The sequence below is a fragment of the Trifolium pratense genome, linkage group LG6 (genome assembly GCF_020283565.1).
Source record: "Trifolium pratense cultivar HEN17-A07 linkage group LG6, ARS_RC_1.1, whole genome shotgun sequence".
NCBI classification, from domain to species: Eukaryota; Viridiplantae; Streptophyta; class Magnoliopsida; order Fabales; family Fabaceae; genus Trifolium; species Trifolium pratense.
In genome coordinates, this window is record NC_060064.1 from 5,714,224 (window position 1) to 5,734,185 (window position 19,962).

Sequence of the window (19,962 nt, forward strand, 5' to 3'; positions counted from 1 at the left end):
ATGAAACAAAAAATGTTACTAATTTATAATACACTATTAATTAGTACTACTTGGTGTACATAATTAAAATCATTACCATGAATCTTACATTAATTAAGTACTTGATGACGAAGATGAAATTGAAGTTTCAGACTCTGAAGCTTCAACTTCATTTTCGTGATCAATCTCCTCCCTAACTTGTTCTAACAACAAAGAAGAACTCGGAGTATCAACTTCTTCTTCCTCCCTAACTTGTTCTAACAACAAAGAAGAACTTGGAGTATCAACCTCTTCACCGCGACCTTCCAAACAAGAAACACATCGAGTGCTATAAGACGAAGACAAAGAAGAACTATAAAACGATAAAGGAGAAGATGGAGAACGAGAAGACGAAGAAGATGAAGAAGAAAACGATGATGAAGACGAAGCAAATGCAAGACCAACCAATAAATCAACAAAAGCACCAACAATATAACCATGATTGTTTTTCTCATTAACCTTCAAATACCAACACAAAAGCTCTTGAAGACTTTCCCAATCTTTAACATCATGAGTTTCTACCATTTCCTCCATAGATTTTCGAAAATCGACATAAGGATCTCGAGATTCCATAGATAACACAACACTATCTTTGAATGGCAAGCTTTGAGTAGTTTCACTTTCTACTGCTACAACTTTATTATTAGCTTCTAAAATCGATTTAGTCTCATCTGGCTCGAAGAAAAATCGATCAGAAGATAATCCTCGAATCACAGTTTCGACCGAATCATTTTGTTTGGATTCATCAAAAGAAGGTTTTGAAAAAGTTGAATCAGAATTTTGAGAAACAGTTAAGGATTCTTCAGAAGTATCTAAGTAAGCTGAGTTGATGATTTTGAATGTATCATCTTTGTTGTTGATGTTTTCAGCTCTGAAAGAGAGTGTTTTTGGTTGGTGACAATAAGGCCATGGCCATGAAGATGAATATTTGAGTTCTGAGTTTTTAAGAAGAGAAGAAAGGTTCAATGTTTTTTTGTTCACCATCTCTGTTTTTTTTTTTTTTGTTCTTCTTGTTAGGGGCAAGAAAATTAAAGAAGATGGGAAATGAATAAATGAGGATTGAATTCAAATGAAATGAGAGTAATGAAGTTGGATTGGGGGCATTAAAGGCAAGTCAGATGTGGTTTACTGGTTGTGGGGGGAAGATTTTAAAGATGGGCTTTGGCTAACATGCACAAGTGTACCATATGGTGCACGGTGCACAAGTTAGCGATTTCATTATAAAAATTTATCGTTGGATTGAAAGTTTATATCATATAGATCATCCAGAATTGTTTTTGAAAAAATTGAAAATCATTTGATATGTTATTGAGACCCGTCAAAATTAACGGTTTATAAATTTTTATTAAATACCGTTAATCTTTACGAGTCTCAATAACATATCAAATGATTTTTAAATTTTTTAAATTTTTTTATGAATGATCTATATGATATAAACTTTAAATCCAACGGTAGATTTTGTAAAATTCGTATTCGATATAATGAAAACGCTAACTTGTACACCGTGCACCATATGGTGCACTTGTGCATGTTAGAACTTGCCTTAAAGATGTGGTGGGACAATTTGGAGAGGTGTACATTACTTGCTGGGGTCACCTCACAGTAGTTTCTTATTTAATTTTTTACAGGCTTTAGAAGTAAATGCTACAACATACAATACAATATAAATTAGATGTAAATAACATATGATGTAGGTTTCTTATAGCTTAACTAAGGTTCTTGGTTCAATATCTGAGTTGGACATGCAGCAGTGTTAAAACTCTAATAGAGAGTTTGCCAGAGGATACATAGTTTAGTGATTTCTCTAGTTATAGTTCTTTTTTGGAAGATGTTTGTGAACTGTTTAGTAACGATGGAATAAGAACTTTATTCTTGAGAGACTAGTCTTCTTTTTGTCTATTTTTTTTTCTCTTTTTCTCGTCTTCTTTAGCTTTGTTACCAAAAAATCAAAGCACACCATTATGCACTCAAGAGGGTCTATAGCGTAACCAAGATCATAGTTTCGATCTTAAGTTTGAGCATACAAATGCGTTAAAGTTTGTGAGAGAGTTTATCGTCCATATAGGTGTCACAAAATTATGGTTTAGCAAAAATAGAAGAATAAAACTACATTTAAGTTTTATACAAAAATTACTCATATAACTTTGATATAAGTTATTCCACTTAATAATAAGTTTCACCAATCTAACTCAAGAAAATAATAAGTGTTAAATCCAAAATATAATGAAATTGTGATTTTCTCTACCCTCGAATTAGAGTAATTCAATTTTCTCAACCAATAGATTGATACATTTAGTTAAGAGCAACAACACAAATGACTGTAGAATAATTCAATTTTCTCAACCAATAGATTGATACATTTACTGATTTCTCATGTAAGCCATAGTGATCTATTTTCTTGTATTATTAATCTTCAAATTTACGCACCGGACCAAAGATTAAATCTTTTATTAAATAATTAAATGATTCAAATATCTATCATTTGTGTCACACTATATTAGAATGGTTGTATAGTATATTTCTCTTTTAATTGAAAGTCTTGAACTATATTGAATTCTTTGCAATTTTCTTTGTATTGGTCTAGCTAAATTGAATATGATCAACAACCACATTTAATGAAAAACCAGAAACCAAACGTTAGCTAGCTAGACGTTGGTCCATAGTCCATCATATATGTTGGGCGGGAAGAAGTATTTGTTTAAACCTAAACCTTTACTCTTCAAATTGGAAAGTATGTTTTCTTCAAATAGATAGATAGATTACGTATAACGTTCATGATCATTGATCAACATTCTGGTGATCCAACTACATTCTAGCAACTAGCTACTTATCAATACATTATGATGCACGTACAAGATATCGAAACGTGGCAATTTCAATCTTGACCGGAAGTGACAACGGATCAATGTTTCCATATTACATACAAGAAAGAAAGACATCATATCTCTACTTAAAAAATAATTAATATGAATTGGTTTTATTTTGTTTGGATTCCGGGGTTTGAACCCCGACCACTCCAATAATATCTCTGATAATTATCATTTGAACTATACTTATAGAACACATCAAGTCATGTTCTACTTAGATCTTTACAATGTCTTATAATTAGACTATTTTATAGTAATCAGGTTTAATAGGGTCTAGACTCTAGATTAGGGTAGGATTTACAAAATTTGACGTGCAAATAATGTTGGGTCGGGTGGAGGTCAACCATAAGTCCTAACTCCTCACCGCTATGGCTATACTTTGAACAACCCTAGTTTGGTTAGGCATGTGTTTTGGTTAAAAAAAAAAAAATTGGTTAATTTTTTGTTAATACTTGATGGTGATTTTGTTATAATCATTGGGCGCAAGATGCAAATCAACATCATTTAGAACTTGGTGAGCCAGCTTGGGCCCGTATACACGCCATGGAGTCCTTGAGACAGGGGACCAGGTAGATGCATCACACTCAAGGCCTCCAAGTCAGGTCCATATATAGGCAGAGGATCATGTATTCTTGATTAATTATGGCACCCTTTGCTAGAGTCCAACCAAACACACGTCACATAAATTTATCTTGAATTTTATTTTTGTTAAAATTATCTTTTTTTTTTTTTTTGTGACTGATATTTATATACTAGTATTGTCAAAATGATCATCTCTAGTATAAAGCTTCTTGTTGATTTGAGAGTTTAGAAATGGATATTGAGTCTAACTCATCCTTACAAAACCGGCTTGTAAGGTGAGGATTGTCTCTAGTATATAAACACTTAGTCAGACCATCTCTCAATCGATGGGAGACTCTTAACACACCCCCTCACGCCCAGCACTATTGGGCTTGGTGCGTGGATATAAACGGTAGGTGGCCCGATAGCGGAAACCTAATAACAGGTGGCCCAACGGATTGTGAAGAGGCTCTGATACCATCTTAGAAATGGATATTGGGCCTAACTCATCCTTACAAAACCGGCTTGTAAGGTGAGGATTGCCTCAAATATATAAACACTTAGTCAGACCATCTTTCAACCGATGTGAGACTCTTAACAGAGAGAATGAAAAGAAAAAAAAGACAAAAAAAAAATCCAAAGGATTGGTCTAATGGCAAAAGTGTCGAATGCAAACGATATAAAAACTTGTTGATTGTCAGAGCACGCTTTTTCATGTTTAGCCATCTTGCTTGAAGCAGCTTTGAGGGCTGTCTGTCCCACAGTAAAATTTCTGAACCCGAGCTTGAAGCAACTATTTATAGGTTTTTTTTTTACGTAAACTATTTATAGGTTATATACGGTTGAATGAGCAAAGAGAGAAAGAGAGAGTAACTATTGCATAACTCACATACAATAAAATTCAAATATACATTTATAGGAATGGAGCACGAAGGTAAACCAAATGAAAGATATTTGGGTATACTAATATGATATCCTATGAATACACATGGGTAAGTGGGGATGCATTGTTTTGTGTAACTTTGTTAAGATAGAGCTCTTCACGTGCCTTGTGATAAAAGGTACAGAGAGTCGATGGAGACTTTTGAGGGAGAGACAAATAACCAAGAAATTGACTAACTGACTTGTACTCAGCCAGAAGAAATAAAATAACTTCTCTCTTTATTAAGTAAATATTTGGTTTCATAGACTCGTATTTAATTAGGTTTTTGGTGCTTTCATAACCTCCAAATGTTGGTCACGATCATAATAGTTGTTGTATTTCTATTCTGTAACCAATTCATGAGTTTATTAAGATCTGGTATTTTTATGGTTCGACCAATTCATGCCAAATGCATAGTAGTTAAGCATAATAAACATTGGTTTATATGAATATGATGAATCTTATGGGACCTTATGGTTTTTTTTGACAAAATTTATGGGACCTTAGTTATTCGGCATATGCTATATAGTATTATGATGATTGACATTCCGACAGAATTAAAAAGATGGAGGGACATTGTTTCTTTCTAATACCAACATTGTAGGACATGAATCACATATTATCCCTATGAAATATTATCCACATCACAAAGAAACAAAAAGTTTATAGGGAAATGCTCATATGCATTTTTATTCCCAGTCCCTAATTGCTACCACCACGGGAATCTTTTTGTGATGACCATTATTTGCAACTTGTTCCTAGCTAGGATCAAATTTAAAGGGCTTAGTTGCAACTTGTAGCTAGGATCAATCCTAGAATTTTAATATCTTCCAAAACTCACTTGCAATCTTTTTTTGCAGTTGAAATGAAATTTTTACAATTGCATAGGTTGGTACATATAAAAAAGAAAATGTTTGGCTTTCTTCTTCACTTTCCACCCTAAAGTGAGTTGCTCACTTAGAGAAGCCATGTCATTTCTGAGTTTTTGTATGCTTCGAGTCCATCAAATAAACCGCTTGCAAATTAAACAAAAACAATGAAAAATTCTCTCTAGACTCCTCAATATGCTCTAAAGCCCTTCAACATACTTCGAAAATTTGGGGGACCTTAGAACATATTGAGTGGCCTAAAGCGAATTTTCCACAAACAATTGAAACCACACTTGCCATTGGGCACAATTCGCAATTTTAAGGATCTTTACACGTGTTTTTTTTATCGAAAGACTTTACCATGCTAACAAAGAGAGACCGGGAAACAATCTCAATCTACTGCCTCAACACATATGGTCAGCGTGTGTGAAAACAAATAAAATAGAGGACCATATTTCATGTTGACCCACACTGAAAGACACATTCAAACACAGATGCACACACAAAATACCTGCCTGTATTCATGTATGTGAAACAATTTCATAGCAAACATAAATCAATCCCACCAAGTCCAATCAAGTTGTGGCCGTAATGTCGAGGCTTTCCATTACAACAAACATAATATTCATGTACTAAAAAGAGGAGATTGGTCAAAGTCTGTGCAAGTATTATGCAAGCAAAGCAAGAAAGACAAATTGATAGTTCATGGAAAAACTCAACCATTCCAAACTTGATGAAATCCACTGAGAAATTGGTCATGGGCTATGTCAAATTGTGTCAGAGACATAAAACCAGAAGCCACTCATAGTTTCAAATTTCAATAATAGCAAGTGGGATGTTAAAGACAACCAAAATAAATTTTTATCACAAATTACACAGTCCCATCTGTGACTTTTTTCCATTGGATCTTGACAAAACTACATAGTAAATGGAGAACGGAAAGATAAATATAAATGTATTAATCAAATCATTCTTAACAGGCCACTTGCTATCTCAAGTTCCAAACCAATTGCTCAAATTAAGGAGCAAAAGCATCCCCTTCCCGTCTCCTCCAAAGATAGAAAAAACATGCCATTTCAAGTTCCCAACCAAAGGCTGGATAATTTCATTGCAAAATAAATCACCAAAAGCAAAAATAAATGGGCAAATGAAGTTATTGAACTCATGTTGGATCCTATAAAACCATGTCCAAACTCCAAATGTACGATGACAAGTAACATTTGATGAAAGATGTAATAGTAAACAATAAAAGCTGCCAAACCAAACTAAAAAAAATAATGGTAAAACACTGGATTCCAAATTCATCTCAGTAAAGTAACTTACAAAATGCACTCTGTAATCAGTAGGTAGTGACATTAATGGTATCCATCTAACTGAAGCCAATATTCGAACTAAGTTCTGCATTTTTTTACTTCAAAATTAAACCCTCCCCTGCCCGCCTTTCCCCTTTTCCATTAGAAGTTTTTCATAAATCAACTATCATCATGATTCATGAGTATATGTAGGATTCATGTTTATCCTAATAAAACAGCTCAAACACAAATTTCTAAGAGGCTGAATCATCAATGTCATATCACACCAAGTAAACAACAGTGAATGGTAATGAAGGCATAAAGAAATTTTACTGCCATCTGCAAACCTTGTTAATATTAGTGTAGCCACTGTCCAAATGCAAATGTGCTACCCAAGCTCTTAAGGCAAATACAAATATCTAATGTACTACACAAGTTGTTCTGACAGCAAAAGACACACTGGGAAAGAAAAGAGTAACAACAACGGAAGTCAAGATATGAAAAAGCACATCCTCTGCCTAAAAGAACATTGATGACAAACATGTGGAACATAACCCATGGAAGTTGGATATATTCCATGAGTATTTGATATCTCTCAACTTACATTACTTACGGCTAAATAGTGAATCATACAAGACAAACACACATCAACAAATGTGAAAAATCAACTAGTGAATCAAATCATGACTATATGATGTGACCACAATTATCCAAACAGACAAACCAAATTGAGGAAACTAAAAGAAGGCATCCCTTATTCTTACATTTTGACTGAAGTAGCTTGACATTTTAAAGCTGAATAAACCAACACAAATCAAATGAAACTCCAACATAAATCGTTTCTATTGAATAATCACTGCTACAATAATAGGGGACAGTTGACGCAAAAATTCCCCTAAGCAAACACTAAACTCTAACTCCATGTATTAACACATCCTCAAAGAATAATTGCATTGCCTCAATCCTACTACACTACTACAGTCATGAAGATAAGATGCAAATGTATTATAACCCATAGAATTAAAACTCCCAATGATGTTGATAAGCCAGAATGTTGACGACACTATTCGGGATAAAACAAACCGAAAGGAAATTGACACTTGACTCGACTCCATGAATAAAAGTAAAACTTAAATAGTACTCAGCAAACTTCTAATCCATACAACACACCAGCATATTTGACAAACCCATCTGCTTTCCCGAAGTAAAGCTCTCTGATATTCTGAAAAGCATGCAAAGTAAGCAAACTATCAGAACCCGCCTGATGACTCTTCCCTATAATCCTTTCCACCTTCAACGACTGACAAACCCTATCCAACCCACCGTGCAAGTTCGAGCAGAACCTCATCAAATGCTTCACATCAAAAACCTTATCACCAAAAAACACCTTCACAATACCGAGAAATTCCTCCAAATCCTCCGGTAATGCACGCTGAGTCAGCAACTTCACAAGATAACCAAAATCATAAGCACTATGAAAAGTAACCCAGCTAACAGAATCATCACATACAAGACCAGACGCCATCATCAACTCAGCAAACCGAACAGAGTCAATCCCAAACTCACGATTCTTCTCAAAATCAATACCCTGACGCCTCAACAACTCAACAGAATCAGCAGCGTGATCATCACGCGCCACATCAAAGTCTTTGAAGTTAAATTCCCAAATATAAGATTTGGAACTACCTAGGGTTGGAAGATTACCTTTATGATCAGAGAGAGTAAGACCAATCTGTATCAAATGCAAACGATCAACATTCGCTTTCAAAAGAGCATAAAGAGAAGCACCACGGTGCTTGAACGAAGGGTCACCGGAATCAGCACGGACAATAACACCGGGAAATTCAGTATCCATAGAAATGAGAGGAAATGAATCGACAATGGAACGAATCAAATCGAATTCGAATTCGAGATTGGAACTCCACACTGATCTGGCTAGAACGGGTAGATTAGATCGTCGTGGAGAAAGGGGAATTGAATCCGATAGGGTTTTGCGGTTACACATTTTTGGTTGAAGAAGTGAAAAACACTTCTTCGGATTGAATCGATTTTCCGAATTTGTGAAGATTCGGAATTTCAAACTTCTCACCGAAGTGCGTTTAAGAAGCCACAATTTAGGGTTTGGCCGAAGTAGAGAAGAAGATGGAAAATATTAATCTTATTTTTTATTTAGGTTTTTACAATTTTAGTCAACAACCATAATTACAATTTAAAACCGTCAAAAAAATAATAATAATTTACAATTACTGAAAATAATTATTATTTTCATTTTTTGTCAAAAAAAATTATTTTCATTTCTTTTTTGATACAAGGTTTTTTCAGACTAATAAAATCGCCAATTAATTGTCATTTTTTACTATATTGGAATTTAAACTATTGTCTTCTCATACCTTTTTCATCTTTATTTTTTGTTTCCACATGTCTGTTGGCTAGAAATTTCATTCTTAAGATAGATAAGTGGAGTGTTCGAGGTTCGAATTTCGACCCTTAAATATAAAGTGCGATGTTTACGGCTAAGTTAAGCTCATGCGGACTTAAATTAGTTGACTTACTTCAACCCTCTTTAAATACAAGTTTATAACATTCTATATTTTTATGTAAGGATTCGTTTTTGTTGAAAATATATAGAGATTGTTTTCGCAAAAAAATAAAAGTAGATTGAATAAATTACGGTACCAGTTGTGTCATAGTGTGTTGATGGATTAAAAGGATTTTTATTGAGGATAATACTTTTGCTAAAATTTGGTAAATTAGATGATATTTGAATTTTTTATGACAATAATTTTTTAGAAAAAAATTATTCAAAACAAAATAAGTCTTCATATGCTTTACTTGAGAATAATTTGAACCTTTATTATAATATATTATAGTAGTACTTTTGGAAAATTATCGAGCTTACTATTTGCCAGCCATAAATATAATTTTGGATTCACGGTTAGAATATATATATATATATTTTAAGATTCAAAGAACATTATGGTAAAGAGGTCATGGTAAAATCCGTTCTACTGTCATATGTTATGACTTATGAGCGTATACATAAATACTGGATGCGATTGTGAACGACATTGAAAAAATGTTAAATTCTTTTCTTCTTTTTTATAACTCTCTGGTTACTAGGGGAAAGGGATCCTAGTAGTTCAGAGTTCGGCCGCGAGGTAAGTAAAGTCTGGCCAAGAAATTGTCTTATCCAGGAAAGAATAGCATGTGCTAAAATGGAAGGAGGATTAGGCATTCGTGATTTTAAAGCGTTCAATATGACTATGGTGGCGAAGCAAGCGTGGCAAATTATGACAAGATCGGAGACACTAGTAGCTAAGATTTTTAAAGCAAGGTATTTTCCACACTCATCTTTTATTGAAGCAAATTTTGGCTCTAATCCTAGTTATGTGTAGAGAAACCTATGGAAATCATGTCACGTTCTTAGACTTGGTTGTAGGCGGAATATTGGTGATGGAAGTAACATTAAAGTGATGGATAATCCTTGGTTAAGAGGAAAGGGACGTGGTTGGGTGAGTGCACCGCAACCCAAGGTGTGTATAATCTTTGATATATGCAGCAAGCAAACAAAGGAAGTGGCAGGGACTAGGGAGAGTGGCAATGGTCATTTGGCTATTATGAAACAATAGAAATCAATGGTTATGGAATCATGAGAAGAGGAATGCAACACACATAGGCGTACAAGCTCTCCACATGTGGAATGAATGGTTTGAAGTACATAAATGCAGCAACAGTAATCTGCCGAATGAACAGTTACAGCAGCAGACACATTGGAATCCACCACGTCATGGTTGGATAAAATGTAACGTCAATGCCGGCATTCACTACGACGGAAGAATTACAATTGGTGGTTGGTGTTTCCGTGACGAGGCAGGACAGTTTTTAAGGGCAGGGACTTACTGGAAGATTATGGCATATTCAGTCATTGAAGCAGAAGCTTTGGTTCTGCTAGAAGCAATGCAGGTAGCTAGCACAATTAACTTGGGAGTTTATCACATTTGAAAGTGATTCACAACTCGTTGTTGGTGCTATAAATGCTAATCATGAAGGAGCTTAAATCTTTAGTATTATTATTTCTAGTATTAAGTGCTTTTTGACCCAGCTTTTTTTAGAGTTTATACAAACAGCTTATGCAATATAAATTAGGTTTTATGCTATTTTATAAGTTCACACTGGTGAAAATTATAATTTTATAAGCTATTTTATCATAAACTACCTTGACAAACTTAAAATAATATATAAAAATTGCATAAGCTATTTCATAAGCTCTAAAAAAAGCTGGGTCAAACGAGCCCTAAGAACTTGTGCTTTTAAATTCCAACTTTGAGGTAAAGTTTGTAAAGCGTCAAGCAAATTTGGTTGCTCATTAGTTAGCTAAGGCGGTCAATTTTTGGGCTAGTCGCTGTGATTTTTATTCGATTCCTCCTTGTATTGAGAATCAGTTAATTAATGAAATGTGTTAAGTTTATGTGTGTCAACAAAAAAAAAAAGACTCAAAGAACATTTATATGCTATAGAGGTATATATACATTTATTTTCCTCTGAATAGCTCAGAGAGCATTTACAAAGAGGTATTTATATTTACCTTTATCTAAAGGCACCAACAGGACTTGAACCTGAGACCTCCCGAATTTAAAACATGTCATTTTAAGACTCAATTACGTATTAAAACGAACTGTTTACACACTAGTCACTATGACCAATTAATCTTTCATTTTTTAGGAGCAAGAGGGAATAAAGGACCAAGTTTGAGTGCACTTGGTCATTCTTGACTGCATTCAACCACATTGTCGTTGACAGTCAAATTTAAAACTAAATTTTATATTTAAAAAGTTAACAAAAATCCGAACTTAAAATCTTGATCGTCAGATATTGATTGGATGGTCAATATGTACTGACTGTATACAATTTGACGGAACATGATTTCCTGTAGTAATTTTTTCACGTTGTGTTAAATCAGGACCGCACGATCTAATCTGAATGGTTCAGATTGATTTGGACTGATTTTGTATAGATACAATATGAACCAACCAATCTGAAATGGACGGATGTGATCTAAAACATCGTGTAACTTTGTGACTGCAGGGCATCTTGAATTTGACTACCCTGAATTTATTTTTGGGAATAAAAAATTAAGAGTGATTGCACACATAGTGAGAACCTTTCTTTACAAAAATGATTATATTGTTTGTGGATCAAGTTACCGTTAGACTACAATAAACCACAAATAGCATAATCATTTTGTAATTAGATTGAACCAATACGTTTGCTCTAAAAGCACATGTTAGAAATACGAAAATTGACCTTTGAAAAGTTAAATGCACAACTTAAAACTTAACAGAAAAATTGTTTGCACTAACAATAACCACCAACTATAAGTCGCATTTGGCGAAGAAATATTTTATTCGTCTTTTTAAGATTTTGATTATTTTTATCATCTTTACCAATAGAATGTAGAACATAAGAGCAAGATAGTTGCGACTTGTGACGATATACAATCTCAATCGTCAAGCCAATCAAAGGGGAGTGCTTATTGGAATTTCGATCTGCTTCAAGTAATCACATAGAACTCTTAAATTTTTTAAAATTCGAGTGTTAACCGAATTTAACAAATTTCTTGACATTGCCAAAACTATATTAGAAATAATTAGAGGAACCATAATACAAACAATCTTGCACCGCATCCACAAGACACCAGAAAAAATAATGAGGCAATTTGACATTGTAATGAGTAAACTTTAAATCTTAAAATAGATACAGAATTATTGAAGTAAAACATTATTCTTCAATTGTCAAGTGTGATATATGTTCCCCGTTTATAACACGGTGTAACACAACTGACAGTTAATCGAGCTTCTTAAATGGTGCCTAGAAAATAATACCCTATGGAACTGTGTCCTTTCATTGATTGAATCATCCTTTCAAGGGGAAAAGCAATACCAATGACAATGTTTATGGTGCCAACATGTATATAAGTGGCACAAGGGCAAAAACTCAAATATTATCAATAATTTTTGCAGAAAAAGGGACTAGATATAGAACATATTTCCATTCACAAACATAATTAATTGCACCATATCAACCACTGAAGTCAAGAAACACAAAAATTATCCCATTAAATAAATAAGGATTCATAGACCTACAAATTGCATAAATATGAAAACCAAATATTAGCACCAAAACAACTACTGCTGAGCTCCAAAAGTATACAAAAATGGTTACCAGTCACCAAATTGATTAGCCGATGACTATACATACTCTGCTTTAGACATCTCTTTTCTTCTTTTTTTCTTTCTTTTTGCTCGGGATATCAGCAGAGTCTTCCTCCTCTGCATGCTTCCTCTTTTTCTTCTTCTCTCCTCCATTCTCATTGTCTCCATTCTGCACCTCTGCATTCTCAGTAGATTCCTTCTTTTTCTTCTTCTTATCTTTTTTCACAACTTCCGGTTCGGGTTCCTCGACAACAACCTCCTTTTCCTTTTTCTTCTTTTCTTTCTTCTCTTTCTTCAACTTCTTTTCTTTCTTTTTGTCAGCACTGGGAGGCTCTGGTGTATCTTCATCCATTGCAGAATTGGACTTTGGTTCAATAATTGAATCAGCTGCAGCATTATATGTCTACAGCGAAAATATTTAGTCAGCACATACTGAAAATATAATAAAAAATTACAAATAGCAGAAAATGAAATAAATAAATAAATAAATATAACCTTAGCCGGTGTTATTAGTCCTCCGTTCTTTCTATCCTTGTCATATGCTTCTATCTTGGGCTTTCCTTTAGCAGAACCGGCAAAGCGACCTAATTCTTTGCCTTCAAGCCCCCTTAATCGTGCTTCAAGCTGCACAAAAACTTGTGTAAACAAAGTCTGATATGAAAACAATATGACATATAACTAAAAGTATAAAAAGTACCTTGGCTCTGTTGTCCAATGACATGGTGTTATCTAGCCCCTCTCCCAGTGCATCACACCTGATAGCCAAAGCAGTTTTTGCAGAAAGTGACCGGGACATTTTCCCCTTCACCTTTTGAGCTGCCTGACCAATTAAGGATGCATGGTATATGAGACCGTACTTTGGAGTAGCATGCTTAGTCTTCAAAGCCCTAAAGAGAGCCTTCTCAGCACCAAGAATCTGGACAGTGCTAGCAGGCTGCTTTGCAAGATTTAATAAGCTACCCGCATGGGCAATGAGGCGAGCACCAACAAGCTCCCCAACCATAACAGTCAAATTGGGTGCAATGGTGTTCATCCTACTCTTGAGATAATCATAGAGTGTGGCCCTGTATTCTGAAAGGGACAAAACCTGATCACAAAGCTCTCTAATATTTGCCAAATCAAGCTCACCAATTTCGGTTCCCATAGATATCACTGATGCTTCCTTCAACTGTGCCTCAACCTCCTCAGACAAAAACTGAAATTCATTTCAGGACAAAGGAACAATATTAAAAAATGTATCAGTGTATAAACATACGAAACTAAATATTATTTGTCTCAAGAAACAACATACATTCAAGAAACAACTAGAGTAAACCAACATTGTATCTATTTGTTATCAGTATCCATAATGCAAGTGAGTAAAATATTTGGCAGTATGTCATTGAAAGTCGTAACTCTACCTCAGAGAAATCAAGCTTTGCAGCATTGATGCGATCACCCATCAACTTGGCTGCTCTTGCATATTGGATGTTGTCCAGTATGATTTTGGTAAGTTCTGGAAAATGCCAACCGTACCATTCACGGACCCTCATGGCATATGTGTTCAACTCTTTATCAAGATCATCAAGTAAACCGATAGCTTGGACAATCATAGTGTCGACCTATAATAAAATAAAAAATTCATAAAGTCAGGAAATAGTTGCTCAGAAAATCATTATCAGCCAACAGAAAAAACAAAAAGTAAACAAACTTTTGAATCGGAAAAAATTACAATTACAATGCAAACTAAATCACAACAAATTTAGCAATTTAAAGAGAATTAATAATTATACAACTCCATTTGCATGTTTGCCTCGAAATGTTACAAGATTCAGCCCACCTTCAAGAACCTTGAATTGTGAATCATTATTCCTTAAGCTACTATTCAGGTTCCTATTTACTAGGGCTCACTAGAAAGTCACTAGTTAAAACACCTTAGCATTAGTAAAAGTCCTGAATAAAAAACTGCCTCTATGATACAAGTAATTTATGATACAAATAATTAAAGAGTTTGTTGCAGCTTGCAAGAAAAGCATACTGATGGAATTCAAACTGTGAGATAATCTTTTCTGTATTACAGTTGGTCTCTAGCTTGTTCTCTATATATATCCATATTAAATAAATATTCCTTGACTAACTATTTGTTCAATCATATTATCTGATTTCAGTTTCTCTGTCCTTTTCTATTCACTCTTCTATCTCACTAGATTATTTCACTTGCATAAGGCATCAAGGCCTTCTGATTCTGATGGCCTTCAAAAACTCTGAAACCCCTCACATCCACCACAACTGCTGTGAAAAATCTTACCCAATTCATAGCTGTTTGTTCTCTCACAATTACCAAACGCCTTGATTATTACTTTACTAAAAAATGTTGGTAAGAGATGAAAAAAGGGTCATACAATTTATCATACAATATTTGTAATAATGTTATGATGTCTTAACTTTATATAAATCAATAACCATATTCATGCATAAATCCTTTGATGACTAGCAAATAAGGATAAGGACATTAACATGTGTACAACAATAACTGCGACAAACAACTAAAGGCAACAACAAAATACACCTTATCAGAGCTAAACTTGAGTTTGAATCTCGATAAGCTATGAGACAAACCCAAGCTCATAGGAGCCAGGTCTTGAACAGCCAAACCAGCTATGAGTTCATTCAATTGATATCTAACACCTCTCATCAACTCCATAACAACATTGTTATGAACACATTCGATTTTCTGAAACATTCAAACAACAAAAAAATTAGCTAATTGATTAATTGATAACATAAGTAAACTATAATCAAAATACTCTAAGAGTAACTTAAATAACACACCAACTTATCCTTAATCATACTCCCGAGCTTTGAATCGGCTACACCTAACATTTCATTTTCGCAATTAACACGTAGAAACTTTCGCAAACCCTTGCTAGCTTTACTATCAACCAGTAAAGAAGCTGCTTCTGTAGCTTCAGAAATATTCTCAAATTTGGAAAATGCCTTCAACTTGACAATCTAGTTAAGCATCATCATAATCGATTAGTTTCATAAATTCAAGAATCATGAATAAAAAAAAATGCATATAAATTAAGTGATTATAAGTTTATAACCTTTCTAGCAGAATCTGAACTAGAAAACTCGTTCTGTAAATCCTGTAAAAAAAATTGGTAAAATAAATTAATCGATTAGGTCAAAAACAAAGTAGTTATCATAAAAAACAGAGTTTTGAAGAAAATGAAATACCTCAACTTTTGAAAGCTTTCCTTCATTGAGAACTTTGAAAATTGCATAACCTGCAGCGGTTTCAAATAGAAGAAGCATTTTATCAAACGATTACTAAGTTTGATGATTTTGTGAAAACTATGATTGGGTGCGTGGTGGAAGAAGAAGAAGGAGGAGGAGGAGGAGAGGGAAACGGTATAAAGTGTGGTGCGGCTGTGTTATGCAATTAGGGTTTTAGGGTTTATGACCACATTATATTGAAAATATTGGGCTATTTGTATTAAAAAAATATAGTATTGGGCCCGGAAAAAATATTGGTAAAATAATGTTTTTTTTTAAAGTATTGGTAAAATAATATGTCCGCAGTACAAATCGTAACTCAATTGACAAAAAATATTGAAATTGTTAAGTTGGATATTATGATCAAGATTTGAATTCCGATTCTCTTACTTATGTATGTGAGTTTATAATGGATTTGTTATTTCGTCTATCTACTAAAATAATAATAATATGATCGGAAGAAGGCGTGATTCGATCTCCGATTCAATTTTTCTTTTTATAATATCTCTAGTTCGATTTTTTAAATATTCTTAAGTATTAATTATATATTCCGTAAAAAAATTATATATTTTTAGTAAAAAAAATTATATATTGTTTTTAATAAAATTATTATTATATATAAAACTTGGTTTTTTCTAACATGCACCACTTGATTAAGTGGTGCATGGTGAACAAGTCTTCGATATTTTTATAACGAATACGAATTTTACAAAATCTACCATTGGATAGAAAGTTTAGATCATTCATAAATTTTTTAAATTTTTTTGAAAATCATTTGATATGTTATTAAGATCCATCAAGATTAACGGTATTCAATAAAAATCCATAAACCGTTAATTTTGACGGGTCTCATTAACATATCAAATGATTTTCAATTCTTTTAAAAAAAAATTATGGATGATCTATACGATATGAACTTTCAATCCAATGATGAATTTTGTAAAATTCGTATTCGTTATAATATTTTTGATGACTTGTGCATGGTGCACAACTTGAGTCACTTGTGCACCATAGGATTTGCCATAAAACTTAACTCAGTGATACCAAACAAAGTTTAAGACAAGTCATACGTGTAATGCAAACATAATTCAAGTGTTCAACCTTGGACATTATTTGAACTTTTATGACTATTTTTTTTTTTAAACAATAACTTTTTTAATTTGGATCGACCTATTTAACTCACTATTTTAGGTGACATGTGTTGAAATTTTTAACTTCTTCAGTTGGCTAGTCCATTTTAACCCACCGAACAAGCAAGGCACGTTGAGCCAGGCTAGCTTATGAGTTAGCATTTGAAAAAGGACAAAACTTACGTGCATTTTTATACATGCATTTCTTACTTTTTCTCTCACAAAGAGGTAGTTTTTTTTATTAAAAAATAATTTTCTTTTATTTTATCAAAATGAAAAAACACAAATAACCACCTCTTTATGAGTGGAAAAGTAAGAAATGCATGTAAGTTTTGTCCTTTGAAAAAAAAGATTGTCATTTTTTTATTTTTACAAAGAAATTATGTGAATATCAACACTAAAGTGATTCTTCAAAAAACTATTAGTACGCTGCTTTTAACTATGGTATTGAAGATTTTTTTTTACCAACAAGAATAAATTATGTAAGATCAACAACTTATGTTTTTTTTATGATTAATGCGAATGAAAGAAGAAAAAAAAAGTTTGGCGGGTCGACCCGCCAACTCATCAACCTACAAAAATGGGCGATATTTTAAACCTGATCACCTAAATAGGTTCCTCCCGTCTCACTATGTTTTCGATGGATTAAAATTGGAGCGGACCTGAACGGAGTGCATCACGTTTATTCGGAGTTCTAACGGTAATTGTTCTTTTTATCATTGTGGTGCCCCGAAAAAGAGAGTAACAGTGCAATTGACCATTTTGAATGGTAATTTGTTGTTTTTTTTCCCACCTTCTTATGAATTGTTCAAAATTTCATCTATTAAAAGATGTATTCGATAGTGTATTTTTCTGTATGAACAATGTGGAGAGAGAGAAGAGCTAGTAATCATCATTTTAAATTTGATTAGTGTTGTCTTTTAAATTTGATCTGTGTGAACATGGGATGCAGTCGTTTAAATATGAGGGAACAACTTTCTAATCCTACATTGTATGCGGTGTGTAATTTTTGAAACTGATAATGAACAAATCGTGAAAGAAATTAGAGATAAATGGCATGGTCTAGGGAGGGATCGTGAATCAAAGCTTATGTAGTCTTCTTTGACTTGAATTTTGCTATAGGACCCCTAAGATTGTGTACTACATTATTGTACTCGTTCATTTAAGGCTAGGCGGTTTTAAGGTCCAGTAAGCCTCTGCAGTTGTCTCGGCTTTGATAAAAAATTTTGGTATTTTTAGAGGTTAGGTTAGAAATTTTTAGGGTTTAGTTTAGGGGAAAACCAAATTTTTTGTTTGACTATTTATATATTATGTTATATGTGAAATTTTGTCCAAACTCTATAATAATCCTGGCTCCACCACTTATCTGAGCCCATTAGGTCACCATTACCCAATCATCTAGGAAATATAGCACTTGAGTTGAGGCGGAGAGTTTTTCATCAAATTGTTGTTACTGGTGGCATTTAGCATGAAAAGGTAATAAACTTCCCTATGGTTAAGTTGATTTTTGGCCATTAGCTTAAATAAAGAACACAATTTTAAAATTGTCTCTCATATTAGATTTTTTTTCCACGCTATCCTTCACTTCTATGGTTTTTTTCAGAAATCAAACCAAATACAAAAAAAAAATAGTTTCAAAACCTGCTTCTTTCAACACTTTGGACCTCAACCTAACCTTCCCTGCCGGAATCTCGTCGGAGATGAAGTTACCACCGTTGTCATTGCCATATGCATGTTTTCATGGAAACTTTTATGCCAAAAGCAAATTGTCTAATAAATTCACTAAAACAAATTGTCAATATATAGCTGTGTGTATGTATTTGTTCCAGTGTTCCAACTTCATTTGAATGTAAGTGAGCTAGCAGGGCATCAACGGGTAGGAGCAAAAGTAGCTTTAATCTCACAAAGCTTTGATTAAGTAGGTTTTGCATGTTTTTGTACCAAAAAAAAAAGTAGGTTTTGCATGTTCTAAATAAAAATTTAAGGCCCAAATGTGATAGTTATAGTTATGTTACCTTCTTGAAAAATCCAATATCATTTATTTTTATTTTTATTTTTGGTCTAGTATTTCTTAATCTATTTAAAAGTTAGTCTATCAATCTATCTTTATAAATGGTACTTAAAAACACAAATGCATAGATAACACAAATCAAAAAGTCACACACAAAAATTGTATTCCTTTATACTCCATATATATAAACACAAATGCATATTACAATGTTATTTATATTTAATTAAATAGGCCTACTTGTTAGGTCAAATAGGATTTTTAAATAACTCGTCATCGGACCTATTTAGCTAAATAGACTTTTAAAAAATACATGTAATCATTGTTTATATATATATATATATATATATATATATATATATATATATATATATATATATATATATATATATATATATATATATATATATATATATATATATTCAAAAGAAAATGTATGGTTTGATCTGATGTAGGCTAGAACATGGATTTGTCTAGAACAATTAATCTTATCTACTTCTATCCTTATTTGGAGGTTTTCTTCAGCCGATGTGTGTTTCGTTGTTTCATGGATTTCATGTCTTCTATAAAGTCGCACAAGTCTCTCATTAATGCAACTTTAAGACTAAGGAACGCGTTGACTTAATTTCAAGCGGTATTGATTAGGGTATTGATGTGTAATTATGTCGTTCTAGTGCCCTATAAATGCACTATAGATGTCTACGGGCGTGATTTCTACTTTTGACTTAGTCTCAATTGGTGGTGACGTGACATATTCAAATTCAACCAAGGATATCTAAACCAGTTCAATATTTATATCAAAATATAACTTGTGATGACCTAATT

At 33.2% G+C, this 19,962-nt stretch overlaps 3 protein-coding genes across 3 annotated transcripts; all 3 read right to left on the reverse strand.

Moving 5' to 3' along the window:
• On the reverse strand, positions 1–1,143 carry LOC123890337 (transcription repressor OFP13-like). Its single transcript, XM_045939930.1, has one exon. It carries the CDS (start codon positions 1,000–1,002, stop codon positions 94–96), a length of 909 nt encoding a protein of 302 aa, XP_045795886.1. The 5' UTR covers positions 1,003–1,143; the 3' UTR covers positions 1–93.
• Positions 1,144–7,348: 6,205 nt separating this feature from the next.
• LOC123890338 (probable CCR4-associated factor 1 homolog 11) lies at positions 7,349–8,704 on the reverse strand. The gene has a single exon (XM_045939931.1). The coding sequence runs from the start codon at positions 8,532–8,534 to the stop codon at positions 7,671–7,673; it is 864 nt and encodes a 287-aa protein (XP_045795887.1). The 5' UTR covers positions 8,535–8,704; the 3' UTR covers positions 7,349–7,670.
• Positions 8,705–12,580: 3,876 nt separating this feature from the next.
• On the reverse strand, positions 12,581–16,188 carry LOC123890339 (probable nucleolar protein 5-1). Its single transcript, XM_045939932.1, has 8 exons — positions 15,961–16,188; positions 15,828–15,869; positions 15,553–15,732; positions 15,290–15,454; positions 14,142–14,342; positions 13,439–13,936; positions 13,237–13,365; positions 12,581–13,144 (listed from the first exon to the last, which is right to left on the reverse strand). Exons 1-8 carry the CDS (start codon positions 16,036–16,038, stop codon positions 12,794–12,796), a joined length of 1,644 nt encoding a protein of 547 aa, XP_045795888.1. The 5' UTR covers positions 16,039–16,188; the 3' UTR covers positions 12,581–12,793.
• Positions 16,189–19,962: the final 3,774 nt, after the last annotated feature.